This window comes from Eubalaena glacialis, chromosome 12 (genome assembly GCF_028564815.1).
Source record: "Eubalaena glacialis isolate mEubGla1 chromosome 12, mEubGla1.1.hap2.+ XY, whole genome shotgun sequence".
NCBI classification, from domain to species: Eukaryota; Metazoa; Chordata; class Mammalia; order Artiodactyla; family Balaenidae; genus Eubalaena; species Eubalaena glacialis.
The window spans coordinates 10354473-10376356 of NC_083727.1; the positions used below are offsets into that span (position 1 = coordinate 10354473).

The window sequence follows — 21884 nt, forward strand, 5'->3', positions numbered from 1 at the left end:
AGAAAAATTACTATTGAAGCCACTAAATATTGGAAAATGATTTTTTTCTTCCAATGACCACAGACCTTGGGGTTTTACATTTATTAATCAAAGTATGTAACGCCTGTGTTCTTATAGAAATAGAGTATTCGGTAAATAATTCTTTTCCTCCAGATGCTTACCCAATCTTAAAAGATATACATACATATGCATACTCTACACTAATATAAAGCAAAAATTGAATATTCTCTGCTTTAACATCACATTTGTTTCTGAATCCAAAGCTGAGATGTACTATACATAATTTACTTTAAGAACTGTTTTCATCAACTGATGGGTTGTCTTTACAGATGTGAACTTATCAGTGTTCTGTTTAGTGTTACTATCTAGACAAGGAGTTGGCAGCAAAGTTCCTGTTTCACTAATTACATTCTTTTCCAAAAGTTCACCCTGCCTGGGTGTCCAGGTAATTGCAATTAAGTCAGGAATCTGGTAATTAGAAATTCAAGTGCCCTGCCAGGAATAATACACATCCTCTTGACGTGCTGCCCACAAGACCTAATTCACTTGGAAAGGACAGACGCTGATGTGAAGTGGCAGTGTAGATGTTGATTAAGCAACAAGCACTGAAATAAATTTCTCCCCTCACTGTTCTCCCTAAAACCAAATGCATTATATCTCATTTAAACTCCTACAAAGCATTTTGTGAATTTGGAAATATGTAGTCAAATTCAGAATCACTAATACTCGAAAGAGGTTGCTCTCCCTCATAAAATCTTTCCAAGACAGGAAGCAGATTTCAAGGCTACCACTTCCAGCCAGGCAGCAGTTGGGGTGGAAGGAAATCAACGGTCACTTGTATCTTGCTCTTCAGTATACCCCAGGCTTTCCACAGGGCCCGGTCCACTGAAAGCAATTCATAAACGTTGAGTAAGCGAGCCTCAGAGCCTGCCAACACTCTAATCACGTAAAACTTTTTGTAAAATTCAAGAATAAAGATTTCTTTCACTTACCAATTGACTAATTTCCATTACATTAATCAGACTCTATCTTCAACAAATCTCACATTTTATAGTACACGACTGAACATTTGCAAACAAATTCACTATGTAATGAAGGTTTTAGGCAGTAAAGCAAAGAACAAATATGTATCTCAAACTATTTCTTTAAAAAGCAATGACTTAGCTGGGCTGATTATTCTATCCAAACCATTTTCTAGCTAATGGAATAATTTTACCAGTTTCTTTTATTCCTGACACCACGTAAATGTATTATATAACAAGCTGCTATAAATGATAATGTAAAACTTTCATTTATACAGCAATTTACTATTTTCCAAGCATGTTCATATTTTCTTATTTGATTCTAAAAAGCTAAAGATATAAAATTAATCAATACATCTTCTCCAAATCCAGTCTTTCTTATGCCAAGAGATACTGTTGACAAATGAACCTCTCTCTCTCTATTTTAAAAAACAAAAAAAACAAAAAAACCCAAAACCCCATTTCCAAGCTGTAGCACCTTTCGTTATCTCATCATGCTGAAACATGATGAAACATCTAGGCAAGATACTCAACGCCCTCCAACTTCTCTCCTACAAAAGTCATTAGCCCCAGCCAAATCTGTCTATTCATTCCTGCCTGTCTGTGATGCTTCCCCAATGGCACCAAGTCAAATGTCCTTCAAGGCCATAGCATCCTCAATCGCACTGTACTTTCCCACTCGTGGAGCCCTGTTGTGTCAAAACCAGTTAGCACTTGTCATGTGCTTTACCGCCCCATTTCTCCAACGGCTCGGGAGAGTCAATGAAGGCTGGAACCAACTCTCACATCCTGGATGCCCAACAAAGAAGGAATGAGACAAGAATCCATGTGCCACAGCTTCTCCTCTCTGATCACAAGGCCTGCTCCTATTAAATATCATGCCATCAAAATGGGTGGCCTTCAGAGTGGTGGGAAATGAACAGCCTAGCACAAGGATCAGCATAAAGTAGTTCAAGGAACAGTTGTTGACAAAACTTTAGAGAAAAGCTTGGTGTCATTCAGGGAGGCATCTGAGTGCATCGTAACTCCCTAACGCTACTGGAGGGGATGTAAAGGGGCTGGTGTACAGGGATCCCTGGGAATAGACGGAACAATGGTTACGCCACTTTAGCTTATCTTTAAGTAGTACCTGTCTTGTCATGCTACGCCATTGCTTTTCTTAAGTGCTGTATAGCTCATCTTGTGGCCATTGCTTTTCTTAAGTGCTGTATAGCTCATCTTGTGGCCACGCATATTCCCCAAAAGGTATGAATCCATAAAATACTCCACTAAAACTCAAAAGGTTCTGCAAAAGAAGCAAAATTAGTAATTTTTACGCCAACATTAGTAATTCCTCTGTAATATTAGAAAATCATCCTATTCTAGGTATGGAGCATGTTGTTGGCATCATCAGCCCCATCTAAAATTAATCCTTCTAAACTTTTATTTGATTCTAGAATTAAGTGCAGTAAATATTTGTTACTTTTTAAAACTAAAGTATTTGTTACATTTTCAAAGTAACTTTAAAGTAACTTTCAAACATCATTAGATTTGCTTCACATCTGCCAGTTTAAATTTTTGGCTCAAGGAAATTCCTCTATCAAAAGGACTCTAATCAAATGAAAAGAATTCCTATTTAAAATATACTATTTTTCTCTAAAGTAATTCTGAAAGGAGGAAGGTATGGCCAAAGATAAATTCAAAATATCTTTATGTGGGTATATAATTTTAAGAGGATAAGTAAGATGGATTTTTTTAAAAAAAGAAAAAAGGTAGTTTGTATTTTTTATACATTATATCTGGGCCTGATCCACAGAATTTGTAGGAAAAAATACAATAATTCTTTAAAAATTAAAATAAAACTTGATATTCATAAGCCAAGTTTCTCCTTATATACTCCAAAAATGATCAAATTTGAATGTCAAAATGTTTTTTTTTAATAGTAAGAGAATTTTTTTCTTAGCATTGCAAGTCTATAAAACTAACCAGAATCACCAGACTTGGTTTTCTGTAATTGGCACACCTGTGAATATCCCGAAGATCATAACCAAACATATCCACTGGAAGAAGAAATTGAAATAATCAAAACCTTGCAACAGAAGCACTGGAAACAGCAATGCAGAGCATTCTCCACCTGCCCCAGAAGTACATCAACTGCACAGTAAGAGTCCAGAGTAAGAGATTACTTCTCTGGCTGTAGAGCAAAGCCTCAGGAGCTAACAATACGAGAAATAAAACTGCTGTTATGATGGATCACTCTGTTGAAGGTGCTTATCATTTATTTTCAATGTTGTCAGTCAAATATGTTCTATTATACCCCACTTTCATTTCCTCAGAACTGCATTTTTTGAAATTCAAGATAAGGATACTTTGAGTACATGCAGACAAAACCTTTTCATCCCTAAAATCTGACAGCGTATGTGAATCAGTACCTGTGGTAGGCAGAATTCTAGGATGGCCCCCAAGATTCCTAGCTCCTAGTGTACGTACTCTGCATAATTTCTTCCCCTGGAGTGCAAGTGAGACTGTGAATGTGAAAAATAACACTCCAGTGACTATGTTACTTTATAGGGCAGAAGGGATTTTGCAGATGTAACTAAGGTCCCTAAGCAGTTGACTCTGAATTACTAAAGATTATCCTCGGTGGGCCTGACTTAATCAGGTGACCCCTTAAGAGAGGTGGGAGAGATTTGAAGCAACTCTCCTGCCAGTAAAATGTTGCAGAGAGGGCCATGTGATGGGGAAATGGCTCATGACTGATGTCCAGCAAGAAACCGGGGACCTCAGAACTAGAGCCACAAGGAAGTGAATTCTGTCAACAACCAGTGGGCCTGGAGGAGGACCTGTACCTCAGATGAGACCTCAGCCCCAACAATACCTCAACCTCCACCTTGTGAGACCCCGAGCGGAGGACCCCAGAACTGGACTGCTGACCCATGAAAACTGTGAGATAGTTAATGGGTGTGGTTGTCTTAAGCTGCTAAATCTGTGGTAATTTGTTACTCAGCAGTAGAAAAGGAATACGTTAGCAATTCTCCTTTCCTTTCCAATCTAACCAGAGGGCACATGTAAGAATTTTTGAATTTTGCCTTTTTTAAAGGTTAGTTTTCTATCCTCATCAAGAGTAGTATAATAAATCTAAGGAAGACAAAGAATTGCAAGGAGATATTACATTGAGCACTAAAGGCTTGAGACTTAAGGTAATTATTCACTTTTATATTTTCTTTTTAAAGCAAAAATTTTGAACATTTATTCTCAAGGGTACTTTGCGCAAGTTCTGCAGGTGAATTTACACGACAAAGACAGAAACAAAAAAACACTACCTTACTGGCAAGAAAAAAATCAAAACCATAAAATAAGATAGGTAAACTCACGATTATTCTCTAGTAAATTGATTAATGACCTCTATCTTTTCTAGTGGCACATTATCGAGGACCTGGCTGGATGCAGAAGGAAACGTAATTACTTGTTACTTCTTAAGGAAATGAACTAGGAGTTGTAAAAAAGACAGCAAAGGGGAAGCAGTGTACGGCTTGCAGGTCCACACAGCAGAAACTTGACGTACTCGCTGGGTACACTAACAAAGCCTTCACTGCCTCCTGACGTCTGCTCAAAGTCAGAGAAGAGGACGCTATTCTCTAGAAGGCCCGGATCCTGCTTCCCTACTCATGGCAGCTGAGGGGCCCGCTTCCCAGCAGTTACCTGTGCTCCCTCCTCTAAGCATACTTATGCTACACGCTCCTCTAGTTGTAAAACTTAATGAGAAATGGAACCAAGTAATGGATGAATGTGAAAAGAAGGGAGGTGGAAAAATCCTACTCTACTAACGCTGAACAAACTGCTAAAAAATCGCTGTAGAATTAGGTATGGCTGAGACAACTGTAAGATGTAAGATGGATGGAGAGGGAGGTACATATAAATACATTTTGTGTTAAAATAAAATGTATAATGTATGTATCATTTTTCAATGATTTGTTTTAACCAACTTGAGCACCCATACCTGTACCGGTAACGTCTAGTAAGTAGGCTTATGTGGTGGTTCTTTTCCCCTGCACAGCTCTGTGTGTACAACTATTTTCCACATACCTTGCTCATTAGGCAGGAACCATCTCCACAGGCATAAAAGAAAAAGTCCCAGATTAGGAGCAAAGAGATACTAGGTCTAGTGGGTCTGTTGTCCTCGCATGAGCTTCACTTGCTACCTTTATAACATGAGAGACATGAACTATATAATAATGTCCCCTGTGGCAATAATTTTATAATCATATTTTAAATTTTATAAAATATTATAACCACATTACTTTAAAAAAACATTATAACTCATCACCATTAAAAAAAAAACCTTCAATTGGGCAGTAAGTGTATTAAAGGATGCTAAGGAAATTTAAGAAAGTTTTATGCTGTCTCATGTTACAATTCTGTTTCAAGATAGAGCATTTCCAAGGGGAAGAACTTAAATCTAAGGTAAGAATGGTGACATCACAGTTCCCAGACATCCAAAATTGTGTAAAAAAGAACAATTTCGTGCTATCATCAAATTTACAGTGAGACACTTTACATCAAGTAAACAGCAACAACAAAAGCCACAAACATGATTTGTATTTTTCTGACCACATTAAACAAAGCAAAACCTTTCAAACTGAGGACCTTAAAGAAAGAATCATTTTCACATTCAAGTGATGATAATTATAGCCAAGATTCAGGCACAGTGTCTCAGGATTGAATAATTGCCTACCAGGAAGGAAAAATACTAAACTGCTAGTAACTTTTTAAAAAAGATGTACAAAATTAAATAGGTTTGTATATGACTTTTTATACTATTGACAAGAAAAAAAACCAAGACACCACATCTCCAAAGTGCTGCTGTCATCCTTCATTACGGAGTCAGCTGAAGGTGATATTAACTAAAACATGAAATTTTAAATTAGTGTAACTAAAGCTTGTAAAAACTGTCCTTTGCTGCTGTTGTTTGTTCATAAGTTGCTGTGTTTGTCCTACCTTTGTCCATTTAATTTTAAGTTCTTTGATGCTAACTGCATCTTTTCCTTTATAACTTCCACTTAGCCTTACAAGATGGTCTATAGAAGCAGCCCTAAATATTATATCCGTCTGAAAGACTTAGGTAGTTACAAGAGTCTACTTGGGAATTCCAAGAAGGACACTGATTTAAAACATCCATAAGGAAACTTCACTGAGTTTCCGAAGGAATGTGCAAAAGAGGTGTCAATTACACTGGGGGAAAGCCATCAGCTCCAACAAAACTTATTGGAGTAGCAGAGTGTAGCATCTCTCTACAGCTGACATCCATTCCAATAGGCATGCTTTGTTCTAGACAGATCCATTACCATTCAATAACCTGGTTGAAAGCTATTCCCTGATAAATTCTGCTCTATTAGCCGAGTCACACAGGCTCTGAGAAGCTGGACGGTCTGGAGATAATTCAGCAATATATAAGGGTCATCTTCTTCATTTTACAAAAAACACAACTTCTGCTATTCAACCTGTATTCTCATTGCTTCATCTACAAGACAAAATAGGACAGCTGGGGACAACACTCTCCTACATCATTATCTGGTACAGTAGAATGTGCCTGAAAGCCGACAATGTGGGCAAGGCCTCAGCCTTCAGCTTCTAACAGTCTGTTTCCACAAACTGCTAGTCTGACTGCATTCTCAAAATAATTACCTACTTATTAAATGCACAAAAATAAAATAACGCAAAACACTAACATCAAATCATATAAATAACCATGCAGATTACAATGGAGTATTTTAAAATACTTTTGTGAAATACAGATATGAGATTAGACATGGGTGTGACAAAAGGAAACAATACGAAAGGGAAAATACCACACTTTCATGAATTTATTTTCCATAAAAATACCAATACCTAAGTGTGCAGTATGTAAAAACTGTACCACTGGCTGCCTTCAATCCTGTCACTTAAGAATTAGCTATACACTCTCTCTCACCAATTATATCATTACATTTTCCTGATATATATATAAACATTCTTTTTTTTTTTTTTTCTTTCTTGCCTTCCTCTGCCTGCATTTACTGAAAGATACACAGGCACAAGAAATCTAGATACCTCTAAGCTAACATTCAAAAGACACAAAGCATGCAATTCAGAATAGTTGCATATTATGTTTCAGTATAATCTAACATACAGTATGAATTTAAGAGGTTACAAATCACAAATACTGTCATCTCAAATAAAAACAATTCCTTTAACAATTTTTTTTTTTGCTTAATATGAGAATCTATTGTATATTCTCCTTCCAATTATTATTTACTGAACTCTAAACATTTTTCGTTAATATTTAAATTGATAAAGCAAGCTGCCTGGATCTAGTTTCGTTGTGCTCATTTCTATCTGCTGCTTTAGTTTAAGGCACATTTTCCTTTATTTCACTTTTCCACACGCCATAAAAAAACTCATTTCTAATTCATCCGTTCGTTCAGCTTAACCTCTCTTCTCAGCAATTAAAGCACTCTGCGCATCCCTCATCTATCACACAGCCAGCTAAATAATGCATTGCGTCCCCCGCTCATCTTTTATCATCCCAAATGACAGGTATTAGCATATCTCCCCAGTCAATTACAGTGCAGCAGAATAATCACAGCATAATTGGGCGAAAGCCACTCTAATCACCAACCCTGCAAACTCGCAGAATAAAAACTGAGTGGCAGTTCAGACAGGCCTTGCTCTTGTCCATGACTCTAGCCAACAAGCCTGGCAGATCTCCATTTCCTTCCTTTTCAAACTTATCCTTTAGGGAGGTCAACTTCTCCATACATTCTATGTAAAAGAAAAGAACGTACACATACATGTGCACAAGCGGGAACTATTTACAACATGCACCTGCATGTCTTTATAATACTTGTGATTCCAGATGTTTGCACATACTATTAAATAGCACAAAATGAAAAATTCCACTGTCAATCAAAAAACAAAGTCATTTCATGAATGATGTCATTAGTTCTACTTCATGACTCATATAAGGTAAAACAAAATATTAAATTTTTTATAAATTTTTTATTTACTATCAAAATTGAAGCCCTTCAAATGTCTACATGGCGAAGATATCTTCTGCATCCTAAAAATCAGGATTTCCCAGCTTCTTTCCAAAATACTCATTTGTCACAGGAAATACTTTTTAATTGAATATCTGTTGTTATTCTTATGCTGCAATTGTATATAATAACTTTTTTAAAACTATGACAATATTAAATACAGGTTAACACATTACCACGAATAAAGAAACTATGCTTACATCTTGATAAGGGGATTAAAAATTGAATGAGACAAAAATAGGGATATAATGTGAGAAACTTAGAAGAACATAATTACAAATTTAAGATACAATAAATAAACATACATATTTTAAAATTCTGACAAATGTTCAGGAAATTTGTTTGAATACTTTTATAAGCTTATTGATTTTACCATGATATTTAATGTGTAATATCCAATCTAGGCCTATATCCAATTCTCATTTTATTCTCGTTTTATTTTATTTATTTATTGGCTGTGTTGGGTCTTCATTGCTGCGCGCGAGCTTTCTCTAGTTGCGGCAAGCGGGGGCTACTCTTCATTGCGGTGCGTGGGCTTCTCATTGCGGTGGCTTCTCTTGTTGCGGAACACGGGCTCTAGGTGCGCGGGCTTCAGTAGTTGTGGCTCACAGGCTCTAGGCCCACAGGCTCAGTAGTCGTGGCGCACGGCCTTAGTTGCTGTGCGGCATGTGGGATCTTCCCGGACCAGGGCTCGAACCTGTGTCCCCTGCATTGGCAGGCGGATTCTTAACCACTGTGCCACCAGGGAAGTCCTGAATTCTCATTTTAAATAATATGTATTCATTTGCTACTCCATTCTTCACCTCATCTCCCCCCCTTCAGTGAGACACAAAAAAGTCATCCTGAAATGAAAATTTAATTTGGGAAGAGTGGAGGGAAGTTAAGAGGAATTTCTTATAAAAATGTACGTAGCTTCTTAGGAAGCAGCCAATTGAGCACCTTAAATTGCAATGTGTAGCTAGAAGTAAATGAAATTTCCTGTAGGATTTAATTACTCTATCTCGATCACATAGAGCATGAGACCTACTATTCCTTGTACTTTTCCCTTCCTCACCTTCATCACTCGTTTTCACATTTCCATCTAAGACTAAAGGAAATCCACACCTGAGGTATGCTCTGGCCTGGAGAGAAGGCTTTCCCGCTCAGCTGGAGGCCAGTGCCCACTCACTGGGCAAAGTGGGCAGCGAATCACAGCAGCAAGTCTCGGTGACCTGGCACACAGGGCCACACAATCACTGCACACTGCACGGATGCTTTGGCTGTGCACAAATGAATAAATTATACATGGCAAAACCCTCTACTTTGTGATTCAATGGTAGCCACGACACCAGCAGAATTCAGGAAAGTATGAAAATAGGCAATTATTGCAATGAAGCAAACAAGATATACTTATTACTTTTATTATTTAGAATTTGTACGATTTTCAACCACAACTCTGTCAGACAATTCAGTCCTTCAGTACACACAAAGACACTAAGGCAATTATACAATATCAAAAAGCCAACCGTCAAAAGACCAGAGTAAAAGCAGAATTTAGACACAACAAATAGTCTCCCAGACTTTTTGTTTCCTAATCCTGTTGTTTTAAAATTATAATACGAAATGTTTTATTTGCATTATTACTTCAAGAACTCTGCATGTATTTTCGTTGGCATATCTTTGCAAATGTACCCACAGGATACATTACTTCAGTTGTAAAATGGTAATTTTATTGCTTATTGGGGAATATCTGTTACAAGTATTTATCAGTGATACATCTGGTATGCAAGTATTAATTCAACAGGTTTTTTCTTCAAATATGATTTTTAAAAATCATATCCTAATATATTCTTTAATTCATATAAATGTTCTACTTGGCTTTAAACATCTTCCAACATATTGGCTCTTTCAACACCAGTCACTTTGACATTCTCAACTGACTTGCAAAAACTGACATGACTTGGGTAAAAGCCAGATTTAAGGGAGGAGGAGGGTTTTCACCATCTGAAGAAACAAAACTGGCTTTAAAATTTGGCATAGGAGAGAACTTAAAACACATGCAATCAAAATCATCCCCCATCTCCCCTAGAATAATTTCTTTGCTTCTTCCCAACAAAATCTTAAGCAGCTTGATGATTATTAATATGGTCACAGTAACTCTATGCTAAGGAATTTTCTAGGCAAGCCCAGAGACATGTCTCTAATTATTTGTACACATCCCAATGAACAGGTGTTTCAGGGTGGGGATAAGGAGAATATATGCACATTTTTATTATTACTAGAAATTAAGTCCTCAAAAAAAGAGTGCCAAAATAATGTCCCAGCAGAAAAACAGAGTCAATCAAATGCCAGAATATGCAAGTAAATAAGCTTTCATTCAAGCATAACTCCTCCCTCCCTTAAAAAGATCACTTTTGAGATCCACAGCACCTGAGGCCGTGCTTAATTCCTAACATCTTTTCTTAAAAACCAATGTAAGTCTGACAAAAGCAGGCATGAGTTCTGCTAGCCTCCACTCACGTACCTAGATTCACCACCATCAGGGCAAACATTTTTGTACACATATACTTAGTAGATCTAGCGACCCACGCCATACAGTCAGTAAGTCCATCCAAAGAGCCTGCCCTCTACCATCACCTGACAGAGCATTTGGTCTAGAAGAAATGGAGCTCCTACCACACCAAGAACCCACGTGGTCATGATGAATATTTCTGATTTTTTATATACTGTCAGAGCCTATTCTGGAAACATCACACATTCTTCATTGGGCTATGTGGCTTAGAGTCCTTTCATGCCAATTAAATTCCACAAACATCTTGTGATCACCTGATATTTCAACTAGTATGCACATACACAATGCAATTGGGATAAACAGCTTTTAAAGAAAAACAGTGTTTTCACTACTGAATGCAGATCTAAAATGATATAGGAGAGCCCTAATACATTGGATTGAGTCATATGAAATTGCCAACACTGTTGGCAATTTAAGCTGTAAAAATGTCAATGCTGTAAGATTCAATCTAATCTACAGTTCCAGTACTGGGAAGACCAAAAATAAGCATTGCTGTAATTCTGTATAAAGGGCACTGGCCTGGGAGGCAGAAACTTGAATTTTTTTCCTACTTTGCCACTAAATAGGGCTTAAAATCAGTCATGTTACCTCCCTCAAGCCTTAGTCATTGTGAAAATAAATTAATATTTTGGAGTACTTTTCCTCTTTGAGAAAATGATGAACAAATAACTGACCCATGAATCTAAGGCTCTAGAATTAGTCAAGGAGGCTCCAAAGGAAGTTAGGACAGGAGATTAAAGATGGCAGAAAATAAAATTCCTACACTTTGTTTCTCTTTTTTAAATCTTTACCTGGCTTTATTTCATTGGGAATGTTTGTTTATGGACAAAAAATATTTATATTTCCCCCAACACAATGAGAATAGCTTAAACTAGTAAGCACTCGCAGGGAGAAATCAGAAGAAGAGTAAATGAGCACAGAATTGAAGGTCTGACCTAATGAATACAGAAGACCTGTGGCATTTTAGGGCTGAAAAGAACCTTAGTGAGAACAAGGAATCAATTTTCCAGTCTTATACTACGACTTAAAGTAAACTCTAGGTCTGCTCACTTCCACTTAAGTAGTCTTAACTACAAAAGAGCAGGGCAGGGCTGCTGTTCCATGTTTCATCCAAATTCAGAAATTAGGGAAGACCCTCCTGCCCCCCCCTCAACAACTGCCAAGTAACCCCCTTCATGGCACTCAAGACCTCAAGACCTTCATAAGTCTGTCTTTATCTCTTAGTGGTATATGCTTTGGCCTTCATAATGTTCTGTCTTTTCTAAATTTTATATTCACATAATCCTCTAAAGACAGAGTTGAAAAAGAAGGTAAAATAGCTTTTAAAAATATCATTAAACATGACAAGTAAAACTGCACCAAAATATTTCAGGTGAGTGGAAATAGAACATTTCCCCCAAATCTTTCCTAAATAAGAAAAAAGCAGATTTATTTAAAAATCAAACACGTAAGTGTTTGAACCACCAGCAGGTGGCAGACTGAGAGGCTGGGAAATTCTCTAACAAAAGAAGGGAAGGACTCAACATGGGTTCCCAAATCCAGACTTGAGAACTGCTATGGATTTTGTTTTTCCTCCTCCAGTCTTTCTTCTACGGAGAAACAGAAAATTCTTTTGCTTTACCAATATATATATTCTCATTTTAACTTAGATTCAATGGCTGAAACAGTAAAGAATAAGCTTGGTCCTTTATTCCTCTAAGGATTTCTAGTAGATTTTCATTAAATAAAAAATTGTAAATGCAAAAATAAATCCTTTATATTATGAAAAGTAATATGAGTTGATATGATTATGAACTTCAAAAAGAAAATGTTTGCTGGTTTCATTTCAATGACATTGTTACCCTAATTATACTTTTATACCTAACTTATATTCACACCCCTCTTAGAGAGCTAGCCAAGTAAATTCACTAGAAAACACACCCTGGTAAGAAGATGGAAAGAGTTTAGAAGAACCGAAGTTAACATGGCTTCACAAGAAGAAAAAAAAAACACAAACATATTAATGTATGCTTTCATGTGGTTACATTAATAAAGAAAGGATATTTGAACAGGTAGAATCTCTTATTACGTGAAGCTAAACATTCTAAATCTGAAATACTATACTCCTAGCCCCCAGGCATAACCCCAGGTAAATCAATGAATTAATGACACATTACAACAGTCAGAACCAGAAGGATGCCTAATTTCATGACCCAGTTTAAAACCTTTCTACTCTCAAAATCCAATGGGAAATGCCAACTTTATTATATTTTTTATATATATTTTTTACTGAACAGAACATCTCCTCTGCTTTATGCTACTTTACCAAAAGAGCAAATTCCTTCTGTTCTCTACTAATCTGCTCTAATCCTCAGGATTTTCTATCAATTAAAAAAATTTCTATTCTAACTGTGAAATGTATTATGTTACAATGTCTGTGTCTTATGAATACTTGGAACTTTTATTTTCTAGACCAGCTCTGGCCAACAGAACTTTCTTTCAAGTTGGAAATGCACTTCAAGTACATGCACTATGCCAATATGGTAGTTGCTAACAACATGTAGCTATTGAAATGTAGCTAGCTAGTGCAATTGAAGAAATAAATTTTAAATTTAATTTGAATTAATTTAAATTTAAATAGCCACACATGGTAGTAACTACCATTATTAGACAGCACAGTTCTAGATGACCAGAATATGCAGTGAGAACTGATTAGGCCTGACTCCTGTAAGTTGAAGTGATCAGAAAAGAAAAACAGCAAGTGAACCTCCTCCCACTTTTCCCCAAGGTCACTTTTTTGGTTACTTAGTAAAGGGAGCCCATTCAGAGATGTGCTACCAATGCTGTGTTCTATTTCCCTCTTAGACCTTATGACAAGCAGTTAGATAGATACAGACTGCAACATAACTTTTACTTCTATACGGAGGAGGAAAATACAGATGATTTTCATAATGGTCAGATGTCAAAATAAAGGAATAAGTCCAAAGGTAACTGAAGTCACTGCCAAATATGATCCTCCACCTAGACAATTTTCCACAATTAAAAGTACCTTATTTTTAAAAAGACAAAATAAATTTCACTTTTATTTTGAAATTTTGTTTACAGATGACTAATCCCTTTGTCATTTATAAGTTTTATAAGTCAAACTGGAATTCTATTCCATTTTGTAGAATACAACAAATAGATTCAATTAAAGCAATTATACCATAGAGTAGCAAAAAATTATATACAAAAGGAGAATATAAATTTGCATCTCTTCTAGAATTTCTGCCTGGAATAAGATCATTCCAAAAGATGTGTCAAGAATATAAGGTCTGGGACTTCCCTGGTGGCGCAGTGGTTAAGAATCCACCTGCTGCCAATGCAGGGGACACGGGTTCGAGCCCTGGTCCGGGAAGATCCCACATGCCGTGGAGCAACTAAGCCCGTGCGCCACAACTACTGAGCCTGTGCTCTAGAGCCCGCAAGCCACAACTACTGAAGCCTGACCTCGCGCTTAGAGCCTGTGCTCGGCAACAAGAGAAGACACCGCAATGAGAAGCCCACACAACTCAACGAAGAGTAGTCCCCACTCGCCGCAACTAGAGAAAGCCTGTGCGCAGCAATGAAGACCCAACGCTGCCAAAAAAATAATAATAAATTTAAAAAAAAAAGGATGTAAGGTCCACAGAAGCAACGGTTTATTATTCTTACCACTGCATTCCCAACACATAAATAAACATGTATGTTTATTCCACAGGTATTTGTTTAAATGAAATGCATTAGAATGACAGAATGAATTCAATGAGTGTAACTGCAGAACTTAGATTAGCAAAGATATTTAAGTTAATAGTGAAATAAATCTTGCTTCTTTATAATTGTTGACTTAGCTATACACAACAAATGAGAGGGCAAAAGATTTGTGGTCATGAAATTTTTAAGTGATTTATTTAGATTTTGATAAGATCTCTTAAGAAATTTATGGAAAAGTTATGTTTACATAGTTTTTCTTTTTTAACAACCCAGAGATATTTCATTCATTTCTCTTTTACTTCCCTACTATAAATTTCTTTGTAGAAGTCATAAGCAACAAAGTCAAATTTTTAGCCTTTTTCTATGTTTAACAATATAATTATATATATATCTGCTTAGCTGATTTATCGTCTCATTATCACTACCAGCTTTACCTAGTATATTAATGACATAGAAGGCGTACTTATCTTGTAAAAAGAACCAACCCATGTTGGCTGCCGCGGAGATTCCTGATTTATTATTCTATAGAATTATAAACTTTTTAATATATTCAAGTCCTGGTCACAGCTGAAGTCAAGATCAGCAGTCTATAGTTTGCAGAACCTTCCTTTCCAAATATCTTTGCTCATTTTTTAATTTTGAAACACCTCTTCTATTCACTGAAATTCTTGTTTGTGAGAAGTATACATAATTTTAAATTAATTAAGCATCTTACTAGACCTGTATAGAAACAACTGCCGAAGTTACAAAACTCAGAACCGCTAGAAATCAGTTGAAATGTTCAAATTCTTCAAATTCTAAGTTACCTTTGACTGAGATAAGCCTAATAAAACAATGAATCAGGATTTGTGCAAAATTAAGATTTGTGGAGAAGAGGAAAGAATGTAGATACTTCCTTCCTATTAGATTAGCTTTAAAAAATTAATGTTAAAACAGCCACAATAGGCATGACAGTTCTGAATGACTGCAAAATTGTTTTCCTGGGTTATAGTTTCACCACACTCATCAACAGAAATAGGTTGTTTGCACCTCTGGGTCCCAACACAGTTAAGTTATTTTCCACTGAGACTGACGAATTCATGCTTGTAGATATTAAGTAAATATTAAGTTTGTAGATTTTAGTTCGACTTGGGAGAAAACGAAGCATACAAGAAACGAGTAATTAGATAGTGTCCAAAAAAAAAAGTAAAGAAAGATCAAAGGCACATTAAAGATCACTAAAAGGATCAGAGACGTATATGGGATAGACACATACTCCACATCCAGCAAGATGATGCCACTGATGTGTTACCAGTGAGTCAGATTTCAGTTATTTTTCCCAGTGTACACAAAAACAGGAAAAAAGATCAATTGCGAATAAGTGTTCAAAAACCTGACCAATACTGAATACCCAGACCTTTTAAGAAACAAGATAAAAATATATTTGCTGACTTACAGATAATAGTTACATGTATAAACACTTTTGAGTAGATATGCAAAAGTGGAAAGCATCTAATTCTTTAAAAATCATTCAATCATGGGAAAAAAATTTCAAATTGCGTTCCTACAAATTGAATTTAAGGCTACAAAAGCAATCTGCTAGTTTAGCCATAAAACAAATGCAAAGCCTTTACAGAGTGGGGCAAGCCATGAGAGCTGCTGGTACAATAATCTTCCACAATCCTGCTGCATACTCAGTATAAGTATGAAGGATTGTGGAGATGAGTTCACAAGAACTGACCCTACAGGTTTATTAAATATGCAGTGAATATTCTGCATGCATGCTGGGTATTTAATAAACAATGAAAAATTCAGAAGACGACCATATGTTAAATACTGCAAATACCAAATTAGCTCTATTTATAATTAGCTTTCTTTTAGTAATTTTTGGTAGATACAGAGGCAAAAAAAACAAATTAAGGATATAAAACTTGAGTTAGTTTACCAAATATTTAAATATTTATAAAGTGTTAATGTCTTTTTACTTTTAATTTATATTTATTTATAATGTAATACCTTGCTAAGCTTATAACCTCTAAACAGTTTTGATTTTGGTAATATTACAATGTCATCCACCTGTACTTGCAGCACAACTAATTTGATTGTACTAACAAAATGCCAAGCATCTAGAAGGGAAAGTAGGAGTCAGGTAAGAGTACCCGTACCTTACGCTCTCAAGTTTTCACCAACTACCCTCCGAAACTTGTGATTTTCAAAGTAATTGATGGCACCTAGGCTGTCCTTCTATACAACTATATGAGAGTAAAGTCAGGCTCCCCTAGTAAGTACTTCTCACCAGTTTAGTTACATGGTTTAAGAATTACTAGCAAATGGGCTTCCCTGGTGGCGCAGTGGTTGAGAATCTGCCTGCCAATGCAGGGGACACGGGTTCGAGCCCTGGTCTGGGAAGATCCCACATGCCGCGGAGCGGCTGGGCCCGTGAGCCACAATTACTGAGCCTGCGTGTCTGGAGCCTGTGCTCCGCAACAAGAGAGGCCCGCGCACCGCAATGAAGAGTGGCCCCCGCTTGCCACAACTAGAGAAAGCCCTTGCACAGAAACGAAGACCCAATACAGCCATAAATAAATAAATAAAAACAAATACTTTAAAATACATGTTATTTAAAAAAAAAAAAAAAAGAATTACTAGCAAATATGTACAAAAGGCAAGTAAATCTAATAAAAAGAACTACAGGTCTGGAAGACTATGATTCTAAAAATCTGTGACTCCTCCGTCTGTGCTCTGTATTTCAGTGTAGCCAATCTATTCCTTGATCTCACCCTCAGCTCCTCTGCCTTCCTTACCCTGCATATCTGTGATCATCAGGTCCTGCAGACTTACTTCTTAAGGATCTCTTTCCTCTTCCACTATGCCAGCTCTGGCCCATATCATCTTTCACCTGACCTAGTCAACCCCTTCACTGGTCTCTGGCAAATCCATCCTCCACAAAGTGGCCAAAATCATCTATGTAGGTTGCAAATCTAACCACTACTTGACTTTAAATCTTTTAATAGCTACGCATTTTCTGCGGGATAAAATTCAAATCTTTAACCTTTTCAACCCTAGAGCTTGCCACAGAGGCAGAATTTAACTACTTTTAGTTCCCTCTGAGTTTTTTCATGGTTCTCCTCTGACCTGAAAACAGCTCTCATTTCTCCTGTCCTCTCTTGCCTAAATACAAGCCAAGCCCTCAAGCTCTGCCCAGGGATCAACCTCCGAGAACGCCTTCCCACTCAACTCCACCACACTCCACATCCTTGGCGTAACTCAGCATGGGGACAACCACACCACAGACTAATTTATCTGTTTATAGGCCGATACCTACAAACTGACTGTGAGCAGCCCAAGGGCAGGAGCTGAGATTTCATCTAGTCGTGACTGGAACACAAGGGTCCAATACATATCTGAAGCAGGGATAATAAATAAATGAATGAATGAAGTTAGAATTATGAACTAAACACAGCACTCTGATACCATTCAGTGGTTGAATTTCACAGCCCCCAACCTGGGGGCGTGGGAGTTTCAGTAAATTCTATTCCATGGCTCATTCAAATTTAAAAGTCATTTACTACTAAATGAAACTCTTGGTCTCCTATACTATGTCTCATATTCTCCACAACAAAGAAAGAAGGAAAAGAAAATACTACCATAATCTAATCTTAATCCCAATAACAGGGAAATCTGAAACTCTGGAAGACTTCAGGGCCTCTCCATCTGATTAGAAAAACACAAGCCCTCTCTGCTGAGTCTTCCAATCCACTTAGGGGAGCTGATGAAACCTATACAACAAGCTACATCAGACTACACACCTTCAGTCCAAAGGCAGTATCCTCCGAGGTCAAGACTTCAACCTGAAATCATAAGGAAAAAAATAATTTAGGCACTATCAAAAACCTTCTTTGAGTCTAACCGCAGACACCAGAGCACAGGCATGGCCCAGAACTAAGTCAAGACTTCAACCTGAAATCATAAGGAAAAAAATAATTTAGGCACTATCAAAAACCTTCTTTGAGTCTAACCGCAGACACCAGAGCACAGGCATGGCCTGAGCTAAGAATTTTGAGAAAGCTGGCATTCAATTTATGTCAGGTGTCAAGAAAGAGAGCTCTGTGAGTCTCTTCATGAGTGGGTATAAATCCAGGTCACTGCCCTGGCTTCCAGTTTTATAACAGGGTGAGCACCTATCAAATTAATATATTTGCTATCATGTTGAAGTGGTGGTGTAAGTTCCTCAAAATGATCTGGGAAGTTAGGAGAATCATGCTTCTCACTTAAATCACAAGATGCTGCGTATACTTTTTGAACTTTTACTGTCAGTGAGGGGAAAGCTGTGCTCCATAAAGCAATTTCATCATGCTTGTGAAGCTGCTAGTAATTTCTTGTCTCGTTCACATCAGAGTGGGTAGTCCTGAATCTCGGGAATGCTGCAGAGCAAGACTTCCTGAAAGCAATACTCAGGAAAAAGCAGGCAGAGTCTAAGCAACAAGTTGAGAAATGATGGCAAAACTTCAAAATTGCCTGTCAGTCTTATGCATTAGAAGACAGAGCTCATTAACATGAATTTTAAAAGCTGTGTGGAACAAGACGTGTATTGATAATTACCGTTTTTTAAACCTAATTATTCAGTCTGGTGTATAAAGCGTTTAAGTTTGACTACTACAAAGTACCAGTATATGATGGAAAAGAGCAAGGAAAGAAAGCAACAGAACAAATAAGAATTATTTTTTAAGTGTCTGGGGAAGACAGTGGAGGTGGGGCAGTAATGTCAGACTACCTGGCTTCACTGTTAGTGTTTCTTTTTTTTTTATGTGGACCATTTTCTAAGTCTCTATTGAATTTGTTACAATATTGCCTCTGCTCCACATCTTGGCTTCTTGGCCTCTAGGCATGCGGGAACCCAGCTCCCTGACCAGGGATCGAACCTGCACCCCCTGCACTGGAAGGCGAAGTCCCAATCACTGGACCACCAGAGAAGTCCCTCACTGTTAGTTTTAAACACCTTAAGATCAGGCATTTGTGGTAGACACTTAAGTAGAAAACATACAGGCTATCCAATGTATCTTGCTATAAAAAAAACATTGGATTTTTCCCTTGGGGGGCAGAAAATACAGAAAGGAAGATCACTGCAATAAGACTGTCATCCAGTATGAAAGTAAAGGGGTCACAGAAGAAATGAGGAAACAAACTGTACTCTCCAACTGCTCTACTGAAAGTGACGCTCACCCACCACCTGGTACCTGACAGACACTGGTGCACAAAGCAAGAGAAATGCATGATTGGCATTGAGAAGACGAGCAGCCTAGTTTTGATGAAAACCATATGTTGCTGATACCAAATGTGATTTTAGGCTAAAGACTGAAATGTTGGATAACTACAGCACAAGATCATTATAAGATTCACTGACAGCATTTCTGTTTACACTGAGATTTCCAAAGCTAATTGTTAGATTTAGAAACAAGATCTTCTTATAGTCTTTAAGGAAAAAAAAAAAAAAAAAAGAACCCAGTTATTTGCAATTTACATATGTTTGAATTTCCTAAGTCCTGCCTTTCACAACACTAGGTTACTAACCTCAAATATTTTTACATTAAAACTTCTAATCAACATTGGAAACTTCAGTTAAGGAAAAGCACAAGCAACAAATTCACCAAATCTTAGCTACCATAAACACAATATGACATTTACCCTTGAATTATACACATACTTCATATCTGCATACCTCAGTGTTAGGTACATTCACCCTTGATATGATATTTTAATATGTATAGAATTGTTTTTAAAACATATTATATGTTTAAATCTGCAAAGATCATCTCCAGAGTGAGTTCTGCATTTGCTTAACACAGTACGAAAAGTCAAAGTAGTAAGAAAATTCAATGGCAAATAGAAATCTATTTAAAGATATGGCTTTAATATATTGGACAACTTGAGATGATAGCAAACCAAAACTTTCAAGTGGAATTTAGGAACTCTCCATGTGGTATGTCAGCAGACAGAGACGAAGACAGACCTTGGGGATTGGGGTAAGGAGGTGGATCTCAAAAGGTCAGCCTCATCTTCTACCCTAGATTTTATCTCCAGGGGGGCTCAAAGTGATGTTCTGAAATTCCCAAGTATTAACCAGTTTAATTAAAGCAACTTTTAAAAATTTACGGTTTGTTCAAAAGCACTATGGTTTAAATACATGTGCACTCTAGTTCAGTATCCTTTATAATTTCTATTTCCGTAAGATTTTAATTGCAATACCTACAGAAGGACAGCTGATTTTTTAAACATGAGATTAACTTCAATTTAATAAAAAAGAAAGATCAATGTCACACAGAGGTTTTCATGTTGTATCTAATAGCATTTTTACCTAAGTTGGAAGGAATCCCCCTCTAGTGGGAGTAAAGGAGTATTTCAACTGTCACACATGATTTTCAGGTGGTAGTCATTAAACTTAACTAGCAACAGAAATCAGCTAAGCTTTTTTGTTCTTTTATCATAAATTTGAATCTTTTGAAAACAGGAGGAGGATAAGTATTTTCTATTTCATAAGCCCAACATCTATAATTCCTATAAATAAGCTAGAAGTAGATTTGTGCTTATCTGATGGGATTTTAGTTATTAGACAACCATCATCAGCAAATTGAGACTACTATGATGTAGTCTCAATTTTAAGTTAAAACAAGAATTTACAACTGGAAAAAATTAGTACATTCTCAGTGTAAAGATTTAATAATGTAGTGGGAGGATAAAGTGCTGATAGTCTGCATTTACCTGACTCATTAACAAAGACTTTCTGGATATTTACTACATGTAAGACATGTGCTCAGTACTGTATGAGATAAAAAGTGGTGAGTTTCACTAAGTTATTATTAATTGGGTAAAATGTATTTAAACATTCATTTAAAAAATAAATTCAATCCAGAAATGAACAGACGAGATTACTCATGGTGTCATTTTTCTTTTTAATCTTCAGTTTAGGGAGATTTAAAACTGGCAATATAATAAAATCATCAAGAAAAAAGGTCACAGGTTTATCTAAATTAAAATTAGGACATGATACCCAATGTTCTCCTTCTCCACACAGATGCTGTAACAAATGCAAAGATGACTCTGAATATACTGATGAGAAGCACACCTGACATCACTGGGAGAGAGAACCTGTCAGGGGGTCCTGAGGTATAAGGTGTGAAGGGATTTGTGTGGGCTAACAAAGCAGAGACTTCCTGAGTCCAGGATAAGTCCAGCCCTTGCCATTAAACCATGCTTCTTTCAAATGATGCTACAATCAACACTTTACATGCCTAAAAGGATTCCATTTGTAGAGAATTTCTAAAACCACTGTGGAAATTCAATCCGCCAAGTTCAGAAGCAGCTACACCATTCACAGTTCTTTCATTCTAATCAAGCAAAAAACCTTCAATTGGCTTCTCTCTCTCCCAATTACCCTAACAAGCCCTCCCTCTGCCAAAATTAAAATAAAACACTTTAATTTCCAATCATTCTATTAAGAAAATTGGGAAAATGTGAATTCATGAATTTGGAAGTAACAGTGGTTGTACCTTCCCCTTTCTTGAATCA

The 21884-nt window shown here is 36.8% G+C and overlaps 1 protein-coding gene across 1 annotated transcript in view; it reads right to left on the reverse strand.

Annotated features, from left to right (window-relative positions):
- Window positions 1–21884, reverse strand: part of ARID1B (AT-rich interaction domain 1B) — a 405190-nt gene that overhangs the window by 148824 nt on the left and 234482 nt on the right. Inside the window, 1 exon segment of the mRNA XM_061207638.1 lies at window positions 18128–18169. Coding sequence (XP_061063621.1) covers window positions 18128–18169 — 42 coding nt within the window.